Genomic DNA, 18,599 nt, shown 5'->3' on the forward strand with positions numbered 1-18,599 from the left:
ACGTCATTGCAACACATCGATTGGATTGCTTATGACGTGTACACACGTCGTACGGTCTGAACCAGTTAAGGAAAGTGTATGCATGTACTATGTGTACTATGTAAACTCTTAATTTCCATTTTACAGCCAAATCCTTTTTTTTTTAAATGTTTTTGGGGGACCCCCCAAAATAATTTGGCGACCCACGGGTTGAGAACACCTGCGATAGCTGATACACTCCTAATGTCTTGTGAAAGAGCCCGTGGCAACATCAAGTGAACCAACCTAGCCTCTCACCTCTTCTCTGGCCTTGCTGTGCTCAGCCTCTAGTACGGCCAGCCGGGTGTCGAGCTGCTGGGCACGGTGGCTGAGCTCAGAGTTGGTTCTGGTCAAGTTGGCCTCCTTCAGCCTCAGGGAGCGCACCTGTTGCTGCAGCTCCTCCTCACGCTGTTCTAGAAGCTTCCTGGGAGCAGAGAGAGAGAGAGAGAGAGAGAGAGAGAGAGAGAGAGAGAGAGGTACAAAGTAACATTCAGTGTTAAAGGGACACTTTTGCAACAAAAAAAAAGACTTTTAGAAGATTCAGAACACTTTCCTGGGGGTCTTTATGTGTGTAATATGTGGTTTTAGATCATTTAGATTTTAGCAGTGAGCCCAGTGTCTCTGACGTCATCGACACTGGGCTCACTTCCTTCCTGGACTACAATTCCTATAATGCTTTGGTGCATTGCTCTTCCTTGTGGATACTATTTTGCAAAAAGTGTGAAGTTTCCCTTTAATGTAACAAATGGATACATTAACAGAGGATCTCGCTGTGTGGTTAAAAGGGAGAGGCACACACAAGTGTCTAGTGAGTGTTTAATGCGTTGGTTCACAAAGTGAGGTCCAGGGACCTCCAGGGGTCCCAGAAAAATGAAGAACAATTTAAACTATTATTTCTCAGCAATTGGAAAATAGCTGATCTACAAGCCGACAATGCGTTGTGAGCTTTTAACTATGCTATTTTCTATAGCATTCTTTTTCATTTTTAGAACATTGACAAATCTGGACAAACGCATATCAATATTGGGGTCCTTGATTCTTAAATCTGTAAATAGAACATAAACTAACCTAACAATGATATGGTAATTTACAGGCATACATTATGTGCCAAAGATGAATCACTATTCACTATTCAAACAGCTTCTTTTTCGCTTTATCGTCAATGGAAATAATATCACTGAGAACATACCGTGTTTTAACCCTTGCAGCACTAGCAATCAAAAATGGATTTGAGCCTCAACAAAAGAGCGCTTTGCTTTAAAGAGGCTTCTAGTAGTCGGTCGCTTAGCAACCCATGAGAGCAAAGATCAGTTCCTACTAGCCAATAGAGAGGCACGGCACCACCTTGTGGGCACAGGGCATAAGGACGGTGCCAGTACTGGAGCACACAGAGAGCCCGTTTCCACCGGTTGGTTCCTGATGGGAACCAGGTTCAGTTCTTTGTGGTTCTTAGTCCAATAGTCCATGAGCCAGAGCTCCAAAATTGGAATGTTAATTGTGGAATACTGTGGAATAGTTATCATATATTAATTTACTCATATTGATCCTACAAACAATTTAGGTATAGTTTTGCCCACTCAATTCATAATTAACGTTCCGATTTTGGAGCTCTGGCTGATGGACTAAGAACCAGAAAGAACTGAACCAGTTCCCTTTGGGAACCAACCGGTGGAAAAGGGGTCAGAGTGCTATAGCAATAACGTAGCAGTTACAAGTAAATATTTGAAATATTTTCATATATTGAACATTAGAAAACATATTTACTCATTTCAAAATGTCACGTATGGTAATTCCTTGTGCTAATTAAGAGTGACAGCACAGAGAATGTTTAGCATTGACTGATTTGGTGGACATTTCAGGCCCTCCAGGCAGGGTGCATGTGTTTTGTCCGACGTACTAACAGACTGCCAGGCATTAGTCCAACATCCTACCCAAAAATCATACCCTAAACCTAACCTCACAGGAAGCCACAGGTTTTAACCTGCCACGCATGGCAGGAAACACGGATTAGTTTTAACCTGCCACGGGTTAGTTTTAACCTGTCACACATGTCGGGGGCCATGGGTGAGTTTTAACCCGGTCACGGATTAGTTGTAACCGGCCACGCATGTTGGGAGCGATGGTAGTACAGTAAGTACAACTCGTCCTATATGCATCTGTTTAGTGTAGCTACTAGCTAGCTTAAGATTATGAAAAGAGAAAGGAGAGAAGCCCAATGGATGAGCACAGAGACTATGATGTGAGGAGACAGTTTTGGAGCGTGTTGTTGAGACCTGGTGATGTGCTCCTCCTGTTGTTTAGCTCTCAGGGCTGACAGAGTGTCAGAGAGGTCCCTGCTGTCCCTCTCTAGGCGGTTGTTCTCGCCGGCCCGAGCCTCCTCCATACGCAGCTGGTGTTGAGCAGCCTTTAGCTGCTGCTGAATGTCCAGCACCTGTCACATGGGGGGGGGGGGGGGGGGGGGGGAGAACAGCACCGTGGAATTCACTTCTCCCCTTTATTGTTGTCTTTCATTTAAACTCTGTCTGCAACCAAATTGATGTTTGCTTGTGGGACACGGGTGTGATTCTTTTTATATATATTTTTTTTTCCGCTACGCAAGTTGCGCCCCTCATGAGCAGACCTGTTGTTGATCCAGTGGACTGATGTAGACAGTCATACAACACTAGTAGGACAGATTCTTCAACGAGCTCACTTAACCATTACAGAGAAGCTGCTCAGTGTATAGGTCTTTTCAGACGGGGAGTTGTCGACTGGATCAACGACAGGTCTGCTCATGAGGGGCACAACTCGCGTAGCGAAAAAAGATATATATAAAAAAAGGGCGCTCTTATATACATCATCTCATTCTGGCCAATCACAATTTGCGTCCTCAATTTTCCGTCTTCACTTTTCTGCCCTCACTTTTGCTTCAATATGTACTTTTCTCAGCCAGTCAAATCATCGCTATGGGGTGATCAGCCAATGTTTGTGTTCGCACAAACCCGGAAAGCTGGGCATAGCCCCTCAAAAAGCTCAACACAATCCACGTCTAGTCAGTCGTGGGCGTCTGCACGAAAATAAACGGACGCCTCTCATTGAAAATGAAATACTAGCCGCGTCAGTGAAAAGGCCTATGTATGGACTATGGAGCATGTTGTATTAGGAACAATACCTGAAAAAAAAGAAAGGAAAAAAGAAACTGCATGACAGAACACTTTTGACAAAAAGGCTGATGCCGTCTGGTGATTTTCTTGACAAAAAGCATGTGCTTTACACTACAGGACTCCAGGGGCTAAAAACCCTAACCTTTTTGTCAGCTGCGATGAGACGCGCCCTCTCTGCCTGCAGCTCCTCCTGCAGGCTGGTGGTGGCACTGCGGCTCGAGGTGCTGCGTGCCAGCTCCAGCTCCAGCTCTCTGATCCTGTGCTGCTGACGCTCCGTCTCACTCGTCTTGCCGTGGATGTTCTGCTCCGTCTGGACCAGCTTGGTCTGGGCCTGTTTCAGCTCCGCACACAGCTGGGGAGGGGAAGCACATCACCATGATACTGGTGTGTCAGAGTACACTAAGGGCGCTATCTTGCGTGCCGTCTTACCCCTTATCCCTGAACTTCTACACACTATTATGCAGTACAATCCAATTTTGTGTATATTGCTTAAATGCTTTATCTTGGGCTGGTTGAACCTACGGTAATACTGAAGACATTTATCCAGGCCAATTATCTCTCAGAGCTCGTCGATTCATTAATGGCATAATGCTAAAGTCCCATGCCGTGCCATTTATACATAGAATTTATACTATCATACTACTATTATTCTATCATGTCTTATTCAAATGTTGTTGTCCAGTGCTGCCTCTGCTACCCAACTGTATTTCATGTGAATGCTATGGGACAATAAACACCTTCAACCATTTCACTAAGGTCTGCTGTGTGTGTTTTCTAACCTTGAGCTTCTCCTGGTCCAGCAGAGCATTGTGTCTCTTCAGGTCCAGGTTCTTCTCCCTCTCGTAGCGCAGCTCTCTCTCTGCGGAGGTGAACAGGCTCTGGGCCCTCTGCAGGTCCTGCTTCAGCTGCTTCAGCTCCTCTGCCTTCTGGACCAGCACACAGTTCTGGGACTTATAGAGAGAGAGAGACACGAGGAGAGATCGTTCACAAAAGGAAGAAGAGCATGTGCAGTAGAATCTACACCGCAATGTAGATGAATGCAGAAGAAACACATGGTTCTAGAGTCTAGACCCCAAGGTCCAACATCAACTATAGCCCGATTATGGGCAGTAATCCTGGTCTCTAAAACTACCTCCCCCTGGCAAGCCGGGGCGCCTGATGGAGGGGAAAGGAACTGGTTGGAATAACGTGTTCCTTCCACTTCCGGCCGGGGAAATTCCCCCGTCAGGTGAAAAGAAGCAGCTTGGACTCCTCATGCATAGAAGGAGGCATGAGGTCAGTCCGCTGCCCCCCCCGGTTGGCAGAGGAAGTGTAGCACCCAGGATTACATTAGATAATTGCACTGGGTGAAAAAACTGGGTTGCAAAATCGTGGGATAAAAAAAAACAAAACAACTATAGCCTGATTTATACTTAGTTGTGCATCAGTGAGGTGTGTCAAAAACATCAAATCTACAAGCTCATAACGCCTGGCCCAGTGGCTATTTTGGCACGAAACCCAAGTATAAATCACCTCAAAGAAATGTGCAGCAAAGATCTGTAGATCTGTATATTAGATTAGGCCATAATAATATGTACAAACAGCTGTGCTTGGTGTTGACTGGAAGCCGTTTTCAGATATTGATTACAGTAAATATGAGTAGATGTACTGACCTTGGTGTGTGCCTGGGCTTCGTAGACCTGGGCCTGCAGGGCTAGCTGGTGCTGAGAGGCCAGCTGCCTCTCCTTAACCAGGGTGACCTGAAGACCACTCAGTTCCCGCTTCGCAAGCGATATCTAGGAACGGAACACAACAAACATAATACAGTGGTTTTCAACCTTTTTCACATCAAGGCCCATTACTTATTCGACATTTGAGCCACGTCGTACACCATTTGATGACCTTTAGCTTCTCTAAGACCCAAAACTAAAGCATTTTGTTGTCGTATGGATAATATTTCGTCCTGTATTGAATGATGTTGGTACCATAGGCAAACGTGTTGACTTCTTGTAAATTAAGTAATGCAGACGTTTAACAATAGTTTTACTCTTGATAGCATAAAATTCTAAATTAAATTTTACGCTCTCAAGAGTTAAAGATCTATAAGGGTCCATTTGGTTACCAACTATCCATTATTTAGCTGTGGGACCACCTGGAACCCCCTAAAGGACCACTGGTCGAGTGGTCGTCCCCGGACTACTGGTTGAATACCACTGTTCTAATATTTAACTACACACATATTGACCACTGTTAATCGGCAAATTTAGCCGATCTACAAGCTCACAATGAGCTTCTAGATCAGCTATATTATATAGGCCAGGGGCTTAAAAGATTCAAGAGGTATTGGTGTTAATTAGCATGCAATATATGAATGTCCATTACTAGACATTAGGTTCTTGCTTCTATGCGTGTACAATTTAAACCAACAGGCATAATACATATAAAAGAAAAGATCTACAAAATACACATTATCCTAATGTGTATTTAGCCTATTACACATTAGCCTATCTATTCCAGCCAATAGGCAAAGGCCTGCTCCTCACATTTTGGAACTATACCGTAGATTTGGCACTGGGTAAATTTTTAAGCATTGCTCCCGCTAGTCTAGCTACTGTAGCTTGTTTGAACGCCATGAGATGCTGCATGCAGTGGTTTAGGCTGCAGAGTAGACGTGGTAAACTATCATTGGCGTCACACAGAACACAGCAGGTACACTTTCAAAAAGAATAAATACAGCGTCTCTGCAGACACATTTTAGGATATAGGTGTATGCTTATTTCAGCTCAGTATACCGTTAAAAAAGAATGTAAAGCAAAGCAGAAAATGTCCAAAACAGAGGGACACTGTCTGTCTATCCATTCCAATACATTTTGGCATACTGAATTAAAAAACACACAAACCCTAGCGTTCTATTCTTAGTATGCCTTAAATAGGTGAGCTTTCAGAAAAAGAAAAATCACACTTGTGTGACGTGAGGGGCACCTCACTCCTTTGTAACTTTGTACCTGACGGCACATGACGTCAGGTTTAGTACTCTAATGTTCTGACTTCATCTCGTTTAGAATATTAACGCTTCTAAAGACAGATCAGACTTATTAGCGTGAGGTACTGTAGTAGATGTAGGAAGATTTCACCTCCCGGTTTTGGGGGGAAATGGAAGACGGAGCTTTTCTGAGTAAAATCGGCCTCATGTGCTTGGCACTCCCTGGCAAAAACGTGTTAACCCATTGACACCTGGTGCAACGTATACGTTGTTCTACCCTTGATGCCGGCCGTGCTCTCTGTGTCTCATCAGCTATTGCTATACATGTAGCAACATAACTATTTAAAAAAAAAATCATCAGAATTTGAAGGTTTTCAGAAACCTTAGGTCAGGCCCTAGAAGGCGTTCCCAGATTCGGCCTCAGGCATCAATGGGTTAAACAAAGTCCATAGACTTGGCTGCCACATGATGTCACGTTTAGTTCTCTAAACAAATATTTAAAAAGTATAGGGTTTAACCCATTTTGCAGATCTACAAGATCATTTTGCAGATCTACAAACTCATAGCGCTACGAGCTTGTAGATCTCCTATTTATGAAAAATCGACTGACATAGAAACATAGCTTTTTCAGAAAACTGTTAGGATGTAGAAGACATTTTTAGAATCTGATCTCAGGTCAAAATGGGTTAAGAGGTTAAATCTATGCCATCCAGGTACCTGATCTTGGCCCTCATCCACAGTCTTCCCCCCTGGACTAGGACTAGACTCCGTGGGAGCTCTGAATGGCTCTGGCTCCGTCTCTTGTCTGGACGAGATGAGCTCCTGCTGACGCTGGAGCTGATCTCGGAGGTGCTGCGCCTCCAGGCCCAAGCGGTCCCTCTCCTGGAGCTGATCCCGGAGGTGCTGCGCCTCCAGGCCCAAGCGGTCCCTGTCCGCCTCCACCGCCAGCTTCTCCTGCACCCTGGAGCTCAGCTGGGTCTGCAGTTCGCTGCTCTGCAGCCGCTCGGCAGCCAATTCATCCCTACGAGGCCCACAGGCGTGCATGTGTGTAGATGTGTTGAAACAAGCATGGCAGACAAATTTAGAATCTGGAATTCTCTCATAGCTTTTTTTTCCAAAAAATTGCAAAAATAACACATGATCTACATAGTTAATATGTTGGATTGCAAGAAATCAGTAAACAAAGTGTAGACTACTTAGGACTAAATGCATCGAGTAAGTTTACATACGGCATGTGTTCCAAATCCTGTTTAATCATTTGGCTGAGAAACAAGCAACCTTTGGCAATGGCAGATTATTCTACATGGTCAATTAACACAACCTTTGAAGCTGCAATTTATTTTTATACTTGGCTACAGGGTGTCCCCTTACACCAATTTCAACCCACATATCCCATATATCCCAAATGCAGCCCCCACCTCCTTCACTTAATCACTTAATAAGGTTACAATTCCAAACATGACCTACTTGAATTACTTCAGTCTATATTAGTAGCTTCAAGACTAGTATTAAAATTGTATAGTCTTTTTTATGTCCAATATATTTGTATTTAAGTTAAAAAAGTATAACTAAATGCATTTGATATAACATTTTTACTTTTCAGGATTCCAATTCAAATATAGCAAAAACATTATTCAGGATTACAATTAAAGATAGCAAAAAAATTGCCGATCCACAATTTCAAAAACGTGTCGCACTGTGATGCGTTTTGAGCATCTAGAAGTTCATCTATATTTGCTACTTTTGTGTGACATAGAATGACAAAGTAGGACATTAATTACATAAATTGTTTTAGAATATGGAGATAAGAGGTTTCTGCCCTACAGTACATGAAATGTGGCCGGCTCTAGAGTGAGTGTGGAAATATATTGGATCGGGAAAAGTCTGTATCGGCAGATACTCAAATCAAATGATCGGAATCGGATCGGGGCTTCATGTAGGAACAAAACCTAATAGCAACCTCAGTGTGTTGTGTTCTGACTGGAGGCTGGTGAGCTCAGCACTCAGCCTATCAGCCTGCTGTTGGAGATGCTCCACCCGCAGCCTGCTCTCCTGCAGGTCCTCGTGTGCCCGGCCACTGTCCTTCTGACGCTCTAACTCGCCCTGCAGTCGGCCCTGGGCGCGCTCCAACTGGGCCACCTGAAAAACAGAGAGAGATGGAGAGAGACAGAGAGAATGAACGGTAGAGTGACATATATACAGTATAGGGGAGAATGAGGTCATGTTGGGTGGTCCCCTCCTAAATCAGGGGCAACTGACAAAGAAATATCCCACATTGAGGAATTAACCAATTATTACAGTAGGGTTCTTTACGCTGGAAATCACCTTATCCACATCGAAGTATAAATGTGTCTAATCTGTTTGCTGTATGCATCTCGGGGCATTTACTGTGATGCAGTCAAGGCAGCCATCTACAAGCCCATCCACGCCGCCATTGGTTACAATGAACTTCTGGCAATGGAAGAAATGTTGGACTCGTGCCGGGCCGGCGTAGTGGTCCTGGCACCAAGGCGGGTAATCTAGCCTGACAGCGTGTCGCGGGTTCCAGTCCTGATCTAATCTAGCCTGACAGCGTGTCGCGGGTTCCAGTCCTGATCTAATCTAGCCTGACAGCGTGTCGCGGGTTCCAGTCCTGATCTAATCTAGCCTGACAGCGTGTCGCGGGTTCCAGTCCTGATCTAATCTAGCCTGACAGCGTGTCGCGGGTTCCAGTCCTGATCTAATCTAGCCTGACAGCGTGTCACGGGTTCCAGTCCTGATCTAATCTAGCCTGACAGCGTGTCACGGGTTCCAGTCCTGATCTAATCTAGCCTGACAGCGTGTCACGGGTTCCAGTCCTGATCCCAACGACCTTTGCTGCCTTCTCACCCCTCCCCCCCCCCCCCCCCCATCTCTCTCCCCGTTTTCTGTCAACCTACTGTATATCTATCAATAAAGGCAAAAATACCCTCACCCCCCAAAAGAAAGTAAGAACTCTTTATGGCTAGTCCTATATGATGATAATCAATGCAAGACCGTACACACAGAGTAGATATAAAAATAATGGTACAGCCATTGTTTGTGTTAACAGAAAACTACTACTTTTTCCGGAAACATGACTGCAAAAAGTTTACTAGTTTCACATGTAAAATCATGGGGAATCAATCTGCTGGGTGATGTACATGAAAAATAGCATGTTATCTGCATCAGATGCTTTTGGAGAACTGGCCACTAATGTTGTTCCCAATTGCCAAGGTCCAAGGTTGTGCATTAATGACATTAAACCACCCCCTCTCGTGTAATATTGCTTAATTGGTGTTTACTAGTATCCAAAATAGGCAAAAAATAGCACCTTTACAAAAAAAGCAGCTTAAGAAAAGCTAATTTAACCAACCTTTTCCTCAAGAATTGCCTTTTCTCCCTTAACTTGTGTGAGACTTTTGATGAGGGTTTTCCCTTGTTGACATGAAGTCGTTAGGCCGTTGACCTCAATCCTCAGCTTCTTCAGCTCTCTCTCACCGATCTGCAAGGCCTGAGGTAAGTAGGAGAATAAGGAAATGTGTGAATTATAACCAAACAGCAAATCTGTGTTCTTCAGAGGCTAGTAGGTATAAACACCTTGACGCATAACATGCCATCATAGTCCAGCAGTGATTAATCTGTAATTTTATGTTGTTGGGTAGCAATTCTATTTTCAGTGTTGAAAACTAGTAAACTACACACAGCTGATGTTCACTCCAGGGATCAATAAAGTTCTATTTGATTTATCTTACTTAATGACCTCTAGTTTCGATGATGCACTTGGGCAATAACAACCAAGCTCCGTGTTTTCTCAGAGCTCCGCACAGGCACTAACAATAGCCTGGAAAACCATCCCGGTCGTGTGAATTCACATTATCAGGTGGTGTCTACTCTTCTGCAGACCGGGCGTTTTGCAGAAACAAACTTGAGGCCTGCGTGTTTTGGTGTAAACACTGAAATTAAAGTTATTTTTCACTTTCATAGCAATTTCTGTTCTAGAAGCAGTGTTTTCGTTTGGTGGCACAGAAACAAAGACGTGGAAAACTGGACCAAAATGGTGTCACCTCTTTGTCCTTTTTAAGGGCGGCCTGGGCAGCACTGAGGTCCACCTCCAGCTGTTTCCTCCAGTCTTTCTCCTCAGTGAGGCGAGCCTCTAGCAGAGCCACTCTCTCCTGGTTACCGCCTCTCAGCTGCTGCCCACAAAATGTCACAAAACACAGTCAGGTCAAAAAGTGGATCATATAACATAAATAACTATTTAATAACGTAGTGAAATGAGATTACACAAGCGAGTCAGTTTCAAGAATTCTATTTGTGCATAGTGCATACTGTACATAACTTCTTGTGGCTGAGGAGTGTTTTCTCTGAAATGTTATGCAGGCAGCAAGCAATAGCAGTTCAGGGAAGATTGAGTCGTTTTGCTCTACATTCAGCCCTATTTTGGTCTTGGTTATAATGCCAGTATAACTACCAGTATAGTGCAGTTTACAATGCTGCAAACATTTTTTGTCACGGTTTGCAGTTTTATTTATCATAATAATCATATTAATTCTAACTGATGTAGAACCTTTTTGAGATAGTACTGACAATACAATCACCTAAGGAATTACATTCCTTTTTTACATTCTTCCCTTTACTTGGAGAGTCAGGAAGCTGAGGGCAGAGAGAGGGAAAGACATAGCAGCTGGATTGTGATGAGCGTTTTATTGTTTTATTTCGTTTTGGGTCCACATCCATTCCCGTTTAAGTGCAGTTTGTGGTAGTTTCCCTGTGTTGGTTTGCCAGCACATTTACCACTTTAACCCTGGTGTGTCTGTTCTGGGCACGTCACAATAGGCAAAGATATTTGGTGTAGAGGGGGAAAAGGAGGGTACCAAGTATAGACCCTAGGAACCCGGGTCAACAAGTTTATATGGGTTAAGTGGTTAATTATAAAACAGCAGGACACTACAATTCCATATATTTTACGAAGAAATATGGTCGGGTTCTGTTACTTGGAATTATAGAGTTCCACTGCACTGAGGCCGATACTACAAATCTTTTGAAACAGTTTTCTGAAAAACCTGTTTCTATATCAATGGTGCTCAAACTATTTCATGTCAAGGCCCCAAATGTATTTGGCCACCGGACCTTCATCTGAAAATATGTTGTTTCAGGGACCCCTCCAGAAGCAAAGACTTGAGTTAAAACGTTCACTGTGAAAGATATATTCAAAGATTTGCACCACATTTTCATGATTTTTTCAAAAATAGCTAAAATAGCTAGTTTAAAATAATGGTTAAAGTGGTTAAAAGATTAAGAATCTGGATAAAATTATCTCCAAGTTCATTTGGGATAAGAAACACCCCCGAATAAGGAAGGATTTTTTGGCCTAAATCAGATGGCGGAATGGGATTACCTAACTTCAAACTCTATTACTGGGCGTGTAATTTACGTGCGCTCTCATTTTGGCTCCAAGATCAATTGCCTACATGGGCATTTATTGAAGGTCAATGTTGTCCCCCAACATCGTTGTCAGCTTTAATCTTTTCCCCAGTGGCCTCAAGATATACTAAGTTGCCAAAGAATTCCATAGTCTCGCATTCTCTCAAAATTTGGCTCTCAATACGAAGGCATTTCGGTTGGCACCCGGGTTCTGTGCGCGCACCACTGGTCGCTAACCATGCTTTTTTACCGTCCCTCTCTGACTCATTATTTAAAATGTGGCATAGAAATGCTATTCACTCCTTCAAAGATCTATTTCCGCCCTTTGAACAAATACGACGCAAATTCATTTTTTAACACAACACACTGCTTCATTTCCAAATATACCTCCCAACTCATCAATGGAATCTATATTTCTACCTGACCCATTGCTCAAAGGAGGTGTTTCTATTATTTATAATTCTCTCTCATGTTTAGATAATAATGCCTCCTTGGAGTATTTAAAAACTGCTTGGGAAAACGACTTAGGAATATCTATCACTGACGAGCAATGGTCTACATCTCAAAAGTTTGTGCACTCTTCTTCAGTATGTGCCAGGCACGGTCTTATACAGTTTAAAATATTACACAGGTTACATTTGTCAAAGGAAAAACTCAACAGAATGTATCCAAATGTGAATCCAGCCTGCGACAGATGTGGCCAGTCGCCGGCCACTCTAGCTCATATGTTCTGGCATTGCACTAAACTAAGATCATATTGGCAAAGTATATTTAAATCACTGTCAGACATTGTTGGAAGACCTTTTGACCCGGATCCACTGACAGCAATTATGGGAGTCACGGGGCCCGGGGTCAAACTGTCTACTTTCCAATATAACATGGTAAAATATGTGACTCTACTGGCTCGCAGACTGATGTGTTTATCACATTTATATATCTTTTTTATTATGTATTGTATGTGGAATTTACATTACCTGACATTATTATTTTCCATTTTATATAACTGAATTACTTATTATCATTGTCAATAATACTCTGAAGTTGTCATATACAAAAAATGCCTAATAAAAACAGTATATAAAAAAAAGTGGTTAAAAGAAAGAAAGAAATTGACCTGTTGTAATAACGACTCAGTCTCTTTGCCTCCATCTCCATCCTTCAGCATCTTGTCCTGGACACCGTGCTTCTTCAGTTCTACCTCCAGACTTTTGATCTGTAGGAACAGCACGTAATAATTAGTCAAGTCAACAGAGAGTCAACATTCCCAGACATCCTTTAAAGCCTGGTTTCAGACTGTATTATCATTAGAGTGGTATTCTAGTCGAGGACTAGAAGCTTATTAGCTTCTCAGAAACCAACGCCTTTGTTGTTCTTTTCTCCACAAGCATTAAGAGCATTAGAGCGGCCGGACGGGAACTGTCAGGTTCCCAGTTCGACCCCAGGCTCCCCCAGAGTTAGTGTCAAAGTGACCTTGAGCAAGACGCTGAACCCCCAATGGCTCCCGATGTGCAGGTTGATGCCTTGGCTGGATTAATCGTCCTGTAATTTGAATTATTGCCTAATACTAATTGTAATGTAATCTGAATCTGCCATCTGCCTGGACATTTTCTGGACTGAAGGTTTTCTGGTAATACTAGTCCTGTATAAATAAACAAAAAAAGTGTGCTCGTCGGAGCTGGCGTTCAGGATGCACTCAACAATACTAAATCAAACCGCTTTGATACGGTTGTGCCGTTTGTGAAACAAGCTTGTAAATATCTGGAAACCCCTTACTTGTATTGTAATAGGATAAGAGAGACCCTATGGCTGTGCCGTTTGTAAATGAGCTAAGAGAGACCCTACAAGTGTGCCGTTTGTGTGGAATGCCCCCCCCCCCTCTTCTTCCCTTTCTTAGAAAAATAACACTATGCACACAAATGAAATTTCACCCACTTTTTTTTACTTGTTAAAACTGTGATGTGACAATAATACATTCTGATTATTTTATTCACATGTCTCACAGTGACCTTCAGTTAGCAGTGCTCCACTCCTCACCCTCCTGTGCAGTCCCTCCACCTCATTCTCCTCACCCTCCTGTGCAGTCCCTCCACCTCCCCCTCACCCTCCTGTGCAGTCCCTCCACCTCCCCCTCACCCTCCTGTGCAGTCCCTCCACCTCCCCCTCATTCTCCTCACCCTCCTGTGCAGTCCCTCCACCTCCCCTTATTCTCCTCACCCTCCTGTGCAGTCCCTCCACCTCCCCTTATTCTCCTCACCCTCCTGTGCAGTCCCTCCACCTCCCCCTCATTCTCCTCCCCCTCCTGTGCAGTCCCTCCACCTCCCCCTCATTCTCCTCACCCTCCTGTGCAGTCCCTCCACCTCCTCACCCTCCTGTGCAGTCCCTCCACCTCCCCCTCATTCTCCTCACCCTCCTGTGCAGTCCCTCCACCTCCCCTCATTCTCCTCACCCTCCTGTGCAGTCCCTCCACCTCCCCCTCATTCTCCTCACCCTCCTGTGCAGTCCCTCCACCTCCCCCTCATTCTCCTCACCCTCCTGTGCAGTCCCTCCACCTCCCCCTCATTCTCCTCACCCTCCTGTGCAGTCCCTCCACCTCCCCCTCGTGGCGCTGCCTGTCCTCCTTGCTGGCGTTCTGGGCCTCGCCCAGCAGGGACTCCAGCTCCTCGTTCCTCTCCACCAGCTCCTCCTGCTCCATGCGCTGCCTCTGGAGCCGCCGCTGCAGCTCTCGCAGCTGCACCAGGCCGTCCTCCCTCGCCTCGCGGCACCTGGCCCCGCAAACGGTCGGTAGGGCAGAGAGGCCAAGGAGGACAGAGGTATGTATGGAGATATAGAAGTCAGAACGGACGGGCGACATACTAGGAACTCAACTGAATGAGATTGCATTTCATCAAGGAGGTTGTTTCAGTGTCTAATATTCAATATGAATCCCTTAGGATATTAAACACATTGGCTGCCGGGCAGATGCACAGTCTAATGGCGTTCCCTGCCACAAGTTCAAAATAGACATTTTTCAGGCAGATAACACTTCTGCTTTTCCATAAATCGGAGATCGGCTATGGTCTCACTACAAATAAATCAATGTATTTGTATTGGTACCGTTTATGGATGTCATCCTTGTCTTCAGCTGAGGAGGCAGTCAGGTCGCTGTGAGCCTCATCACCACTAGTCTTGTCCTTTTTAACCGTGTCTTTGACTGCGTGGTCTTGGTCTAGGCCATTCTTTGCCATCTGGAGGCATTGGGGGAGGAAAAAGTCCAAAGTGCATTTGCTGAAATAATACTATCATAATAATGTTAACTTTATAGGTTTGGATTGATTTAGGAATAAGTGATGCATTAACTGCTAACCGTCTCTTGGAGATTTCTTTTTTCAGAGTCCAAGGTCCGTACCCTCTCTCTCAGAGCTCTGATCTCAGCGTCCAGCCTCTCGTTACGTTCTCTGGCTTTCTGCAGCTCCACCATATCTGGGACAAGACAGAACAAACATTTCTGGTTGGGATGTCATCCATTTGAATTAATGGGATCAAAAATCTTAAAACGTGAATAACTCTTAATCTAATTCTAACCAAAGATTGTGTTTTTGACAGCCCATCGCGGTCCTGTCGCTATCATCTTTTGACTGGAGGATGATGTTAATTCCCTACCCTCAGGTTGTAAATTGAATCCCATAGTCTCTCTCACCACAGTGCTTCAGTTTGTCCACTTCTTTCCTCAGGTTTTCAACCTCTTGGCCCGTTCTCTCCAGGTCAGCTCCTTAAGATTAGCAATCAAAATGATTTATTAAGAATGAGATTATTTGAGAACTAAAAGCTTTCAGATTAATTCCATTTTATGTCTTTATAGGCTAATATACCTGTACACATTATAGTGGTCTGCTATCGCTACACAAAACGTGTCGCAGTACACCGCGTTTTCAGCTTGTAGATCTGCTCATTTACAGTATTTATTTCAAATGCATTTATACTAATGTTAACTTTATGAACTGAATAATACATCAGTATTCGGATATTAACCTGTGGGCCGCATTAAGTGAAGGTAGGGGCCGCAAGAGCCCCCCGGGACAGCATACAGTTGCCCATGTATGCTTTGTTTAGACGATCAATAAAATAAGTGACAAATGTGAATGCGCCGACTGGTTTGGAAACGTACCACTGAGTATCACAGCATTGTTGTTCCTGGCCGCGTCCAGCTCATTGTTCAGCCTGCGGATGTCCTGGTGGGCCATGGCCAGCCTCCGAGAGGCCTCCTCCAGGTCACGCTCCAGCCTCTGGCGCTCCCCTCGCTCCTCGTTGTGAACCTGATGGAGAATAGGAGAGGTTGGGTACGTTACGTACGGCAGGAGGAGGAGGCACGGTGCTTTAACCACTTAGGCCACATTTACACGATAACGGTCTCACGGAGACGCAACAGTGATTGAAAACGCTGTAGTGTGCATGCCGGGTGGCTAGGTGGCTGTGGCACACTGACAGGTGGCTAGGTGGCTGTGGCACACTGACAGGTGGCTAGGTGGCTGTGGCACACTGACAGGTGGCTGTGGCACACTGACAGGTGGCACACCGACAGGTGGCTAGGTGGCACACTGCCAGATAGACCACTAGACCAGTCACGCATGTACTAGAACCACAGTTCCGTTCTACTTCCTGTCACATGGCTGTTTGTTTATATCATGGTTTACATTCACCATCGCTAGTATGTATTCGTAGGATTAGCGGGGCAAGGGAGTGCTTGCTCCAAATGTGGCCTACGGCTTTGTACCAATTTAATAACAATTAAGCGTTGTGAGCCCATGTGAGCCATGATGTCGCAAGTTTTGCGGATTCACCGTTTTGCACGTTTACATGGAGACGGGAAGAGACAGCGTTTTCAAAGATATCCACTCTGGAAGGTTTTCAACCCCCGAAAACGCCATTGTCATCTAAACAGACCCCTGCAAACGATTTTATTTTGTCATTTTCTATGGAAACCGCTCTCATGTAAAGGGGGCTTTAATCCTATATACTTGGCTGACTGGAGTCCCCCAGGGTCTTTACTAGGCCCTGTCCTTTGCCCCCCCAAGTCTAAGCCAAATATCGTTGCCGAAAATAGCCGATCTACAAGTTCACAAAACGTTGTGTCGCTTTTTCTATGGCAATAATGTACGTACAGTATACTGTACTTTACTGTACATAATGTAGTCCAGATGTGGAGTTAGCATTATGTTTGTTCTGTAAACTGGCTGTCTGGCAGTACTTTCCAAGTATCAGTATGCTGCTGCTACCTACCCCTTTCTGTAATTATTGTATCTTTTGTATATTTATGACTGCTATTAGCATCCAGAATCTATTGATTGCTACCATAGAGTTATAAACTAGAGAGCAGACAGCCCCGCCCCACACTATTCATTTCAAGAGAAGTTTCTCACTGGCGTTGAGAGGTGTATGAGACACACGGTGGCTCCCAGCATGAAAGGTATAACAACATATAGGTTGCACTAGGTCCAAATTGGTTAAACCCCAGCTGCTCTTTTGCTCATGTTACTAACATGCTACAACCACCCGCAGTTCCAGCTTTGGCCCGTAGGGTTGGGCGGCTTCAACGTTTCCCAGCCGCTCTGGGAGCTTGGTTTGCCCCGGTTTTTTTTCTTTTTCTGTACTGCATTTGGCAGCTGAATTTCCTCACCAGGATCAATAAAGGTCTGTTTATATGCCCATCTTTATTCTAGGGATTCAAGTGGTTAGTCTTGTACGTGCGTGGTTGGCACATCTGGTTAAATGTGTTGATTTAAGAGACATGCGTTACCGGGGCTGGGAGCCGTCATCACTGACTGAGGGCCTGGAGAAGGAGATTTAGGAAAATGAGAGGGAGAAGAAACCACATTCCCATTGCCCAGCATTTGGTATACACCTGAGAGAAGGATTACATTCAGCCAACGATGGACATGCTCTTGCCAATTAACATGCTGACGATTTCCATTCCTCACATTTCACCCTTGTCATGCAATCTGTTAGTGAAACAGGTGCTGTGGTTCAGTAGCGGTACAGACAGTGGGGCATACCGGGATCAATAAGACTGTCTCAGTTTGAGTGTATAAAAACTGGTAGTAGTAAATGCATCAAAACAAGCCACACAGTCGGGTGGCATCAGTGTTAGTGGTTTGGATATAGCTGTATGGTGGAGGACATACGGGGGCACCACTGTGTTTGTTCTGAGCAGACCTGCGTGGACCAAACAGCTTCTTCCATGGACTCTGACACGAAGACTGCTGAGGAGAGAGATAGGCTGCTGTACAACATGACACAATTTGGTTGATTAACAACTTTACACCATTATACCACACACATGCACGCACACGCACACACACACGCACCATTTTTGCTGTTGTTGCTGCTATCAAACCTGTAACGTTAGGGTTACTGGACAGTCAAATAACTGTTGACCTAATGGCCGTTTCATAATGATTGCTCCACGTGAAATGTGGTTTCCTCATGTTGATATTATGAGTTGACAGTGAAACGGCCCCAGGTCTGCATCCAAACCAAAGAGAAACACTCCTGTCCTGATTTAACCTGGCATAGCCTGACTAATATCACTGCCCAGGGCATTCTTTTTGTAATTCCTGTGGTAGATTCATCTGGTTTCCAAGCTAGTCCTGAGCCTCATCTAAACCACCAGGGTTCAAATGGAGTCTCCTCACCTTAGTCATGCTATCTTTGGTCTGCAGCATGTCCTCTCTCTGCTGCCGTAGCTCGTCTCCCAGTGTGTGATGGACATGCTCCAGCTCCGCCTGTCAAGATGGTATGGTAGAATAACAAAAGACAAATTCATCTCTGACTTTATAGCATCACTTTTTACTCAAATCTGTCTATTTCGGGTTTTCAAATCAAATGTGTTGTGTATATTGTACGTATTAGTATTCAACCCTTGAGTAAAAGTACAAAAGTATTGGTATCAAAATGTACTTAAAGTACCGAAAGTAAAATGTACTCATTGTGCAGAATGTCTCATTTCAAGTTTTCAAATGTATAATAATCTTTTGAAAATAGCCGATCTACAAGCTATCTATGTGTCGCATAGCGAC

The 18,599-nt window shown here is 44.3% G+C and overlaps 1 protein-coding gene across 6 annotated transcripts in view; it reads right to left on the reverse strand.

The window, feature by feature from the left end:
• The window catches only part of ccdc30 (coiled-coil domain containing 30), a 34,549-nt gene that overhangs the window by 9,159 nt on the left and 6,791 nt on the right, over positions 1-18,599 (reverse strand). For 4 of the 6 annotated variants that reach the window (XM_080762934.1, XM_080762935.1, XM_080762932.1 and 1 more), the window contains exons 6-22: positions 18,216-18,305; positions 17,706-17,783; positions 15,692-15,839; positions 15,224-15,295; positions 14,891-15,006; positions 14,641-14,771; positions 14,117-14,309; positions 12,662-12,760; positions 10,188-10,313; positions 9,497-9,634; positions 8,084-8,262; positions 6,841-7,144; positions 4,814-4,936; positions 3,941-4,111; positions 3,304-3,513; positions 2,292-2,449; positions 277-442 (exon numbers count right to left, since the gene is read on the reverse strand). In XM_080762934.1, the coding sequence (XP_080619060.1) occupies positions 277-442; positions 2,292-2,449; positions 3,304-3,513; positions 3,941-4,111; positions 4,814-4,936; positions 6,841-7,144; positions 8,084-8,262; positions 9,497-9,634; positions 10,188-10,313; positions 12,662-12,760; positions 14,117-14,309; positions 14,641-14,771; positions 14,891-15,006; positions 15,224-15,295; positions 15,692-15,839; positions 17,706-17,783; positions 18,216-18,305 (2,502 nt within the window). The remainder of the gene's footprint in view (positions 1-276; positions 443-2,291; positions 2,450-3,303; positions 3,514-3,940; positions 4,112-4,813; positions 4,937-6,840; positions 7,145-8,083; positions 8,263-9,496; positions 9,635-10,187; positions 10,314-12,661; positions 12,761-14,116; positions 14,310-14,640; positions 14,772-14,890; positions 15,007-15,223; positions 15,296-15,691; positions 15,840-17,705; positions 17,784-18,215; positions 18,306-18,599) is intronic. The other 2 variants (XM_080762933.1, XM_080762937.1) reach the window with 2 other exon arrangements.

The sequence above is a fragment of the Protomyctophum bolini genome, assembly GCF_963924005.1.
Source record: "Protomyctophum bolini genome assembly, chromosome: 5".
NCBI classification, from domain to species: Eukaryota; Metazoa; Chordata; class Actinopteri; order Myctophiformes; family Myctophidae; genus Protomyctophum; species Protomyctophum bolini.